The following is a 2,270-nucleotide window of genomic DNA, read 5'->3' as shown; positions in this document are numbered from 1 at the left end:
TGCAATGACCAGAAACTGGCTCTTTTTGCCACAACATTTCATTAGATGGAACAACAAGGAAGAAGTGGAGGGGAGAGGAAACGAGGAAGGGAAGGTGGTAGTTTTGAGGATGCTTTCATTGCTATTTTTTGAGTCTGAGGACACACCCTGAAGGACGCGGGGCACAGGAGGACGGCGGCGGCGTCTGTCTCTAATCAGCAATGTCTCTCAGTAATGAGCAACCTGAACTCAGCACGGCTGGAAGGACGGAAAACAAATAGTGTCCTTTGAATCCACGGGACAAATGCCACCCAGGTCAAGCACACCGTCCCTGAGTTACCCCCTTGACGGAGGTGCCCACACAGCATCAGGGTCGGAGTCGACAGTGCATTTCGGGGGCGTGGAGCCCACATTGGGGCCAGGCTGTCTAGGTTCCACTCCAGATCCGCCGCTTCCTAGCTGCGTGACCTTGAGTAAGTCACTCAACCTCTCAGAGCCTCCGTCGCCTCGTCTGTAAGGTGTGGGGATGAAACGAGTTAATATGGTAAACGCCGTGGTTGTTATCATGACAACCTTATCACCCATTATTTGAGCCAAACCTTTCTGTATGCTGTTTGTATTTTCAGACTAAACAGCTTCTCAGGGCCCAGAGCCCCACCCCCACATTGGATCCAACGACACACGGTGCCCCCTTGGCCCTCCCGATGCAGCCTCTGGCCAGGCAGGGCAGATGGTGTAGCCGGTGAGGTCATCTCCTGGTCCCGTGACTCCTGGAGACGGGGCCAAAACCGTGTCCCGGAGCACGCTGTGTGAAGCTGACCCCTTTGTGAGGAGGACAGGGGAGAAGCGAACACCCTGGCATGGAGAGAGCTCCATCCTGTATCACCAGGGGAAAAAAGCAGTTTTAGAAATGTGCATATGCACAGAATGTTTGTAAACAAGACAGTAGCATATATATGCATATGTGCAGACAAGAAATCGCAAAGGGGGCTTCCCTGGTGGCGCAGCGGTTGGGAATCCGCCTGCCAATGCAGGGGACACGGGTTTGAGCCCTGGTCCGGGAGGATCCCACATGCTGCGGAGCAACTAAGCCCGTGCGCCACAACTACTGAGCCTGCGCTCTACAATCCACGAGCTACAACTACTGAGCCCGTGCGCCACAACTACCGAAGCCCGCGCGCCTAGAGCCCGGGCTCCGCAACGAGAGAAGCCACCGCAATGAGAAGCCCGCGCACCGCAACGAAGAGCAGCCCCTGCTCGCCAAAACTAGAGAAAGCCCACGCGCGGCAACGAAGACCCAACACAGCCAAAAATAAATAAATTAAAATAAAAAAAAAAGGATATTGTAAAGGATATGTGATCTGGGAAGGGAAGTGGAATTAGGGAGACTTTCTCTTGTTGTGTACATTTTTGTTTTATTATACTGTTTTCTAAACATGTGGTTATAATCTGACAAAAAGTAATAAATACATTCCGCTTTTGGCAAAACAAAACACCCTGTAACAAAGTCAAGGATTTGTCCCACAGTGTGCTGCTCCTTTTATTCACAAATCATGGACTGCCTGTAGGCACCGGCATGGCTGACGGGTCAAGGTGACCAGGAGGCTTAATACTGATTCTAGGCGTCAGTGTGATGTGTTCAACTACATCTGTGATCAACCATGAAGACAGAGGCCGCTTAGGGGGACGATGTGTGGGGGGCATTCTTAACCTGGGGCCGGAGGAACACCACCAGAGGTGCCTGACGGGGGCAGCGGGGGAAGCCCTATGGAGTCCGTGATGGCTCCTGGATGGGGAAGCTTCACACACTGGGAGGAGTCATGACGCAAAGAGATGGGGTTCACTAACAACTGACATGCAGCCTTTCAGGTACACATTTAATGCAGAGAGCCAGGGACACCTGGACATAGCCCTCTGATGTCACAAACCCTTGCCGATCACAAGTGTGATTCTCTAAGATCCAGTGAAATGTCTAAACGCATCGGGGGGCTGTAATTGTTTATGTATTTATATCTACCTTGTTCCGAAAAGGGATTTAGAGAGAAGCAGGGAGGTGAGGAGCCCCACCAGAGCTGAAGTCACAGCCTTACGAGCCCTAGAAAAGGTAACTTCCCAATGCAATGTGTGCAGTAAGGGTCCATGGCCATGTCACAGTATAAAAATACAGGTTCTTTATTTAGATAAAGGGGAAACCAGACAATTTTTTTTAAAGGGCGTATGCTTTATTGTTTTTGTTTTTTTAAGATGTTGGGGGTAGGAATTTATTTATTTATTTATTTATTTATTTATTT

The 2,270-nt window shown here is 50.1% G+C and overlaps 1 protein-coding gene across 1 annotated transcript in view; it reads right to left on the bottom strand.

Annotated features, from left to right (window-relative positions):
* Positions 1 to 14: 14 nt before the first annotated feature.
* The window catches only part of LOC114487581 (uncharacterized), a 61,208-nt gene continuing 58,952 nt past the window's right edge, over positions 15 to 2,270 (bottom strand). Inside the window, exon 3 of the mRNA XM_028498125.2 lies at positions 15 to 856. Coding sequence (XP_028353926.1) covers positions 619 to 856 — 238 coding nt within the window. The 3' untranslated portion in view covers positions 15 to 618. The remainder of the gene's footprint in view (positions 857 to 2,270) is intronic.

This window comes from Physeter macrocephalus, chromosome 14, assembly GCF_002837175.3.
Source record: "Physeter macrocephalus isolate SW-GA chromosome 14, ASM283717v5, whole genome shotgun sequence".
NCBI lineage: Eukaryota > Metazoa > Chordata > Mammalia > Artiodactyla > Physeteridae > Physeter > Physeter macrocephalus.
Note: the sequence above shows the minus strand (reverse complement) of the source record. Positions and strands in the feature narration are given on the sequence as shown.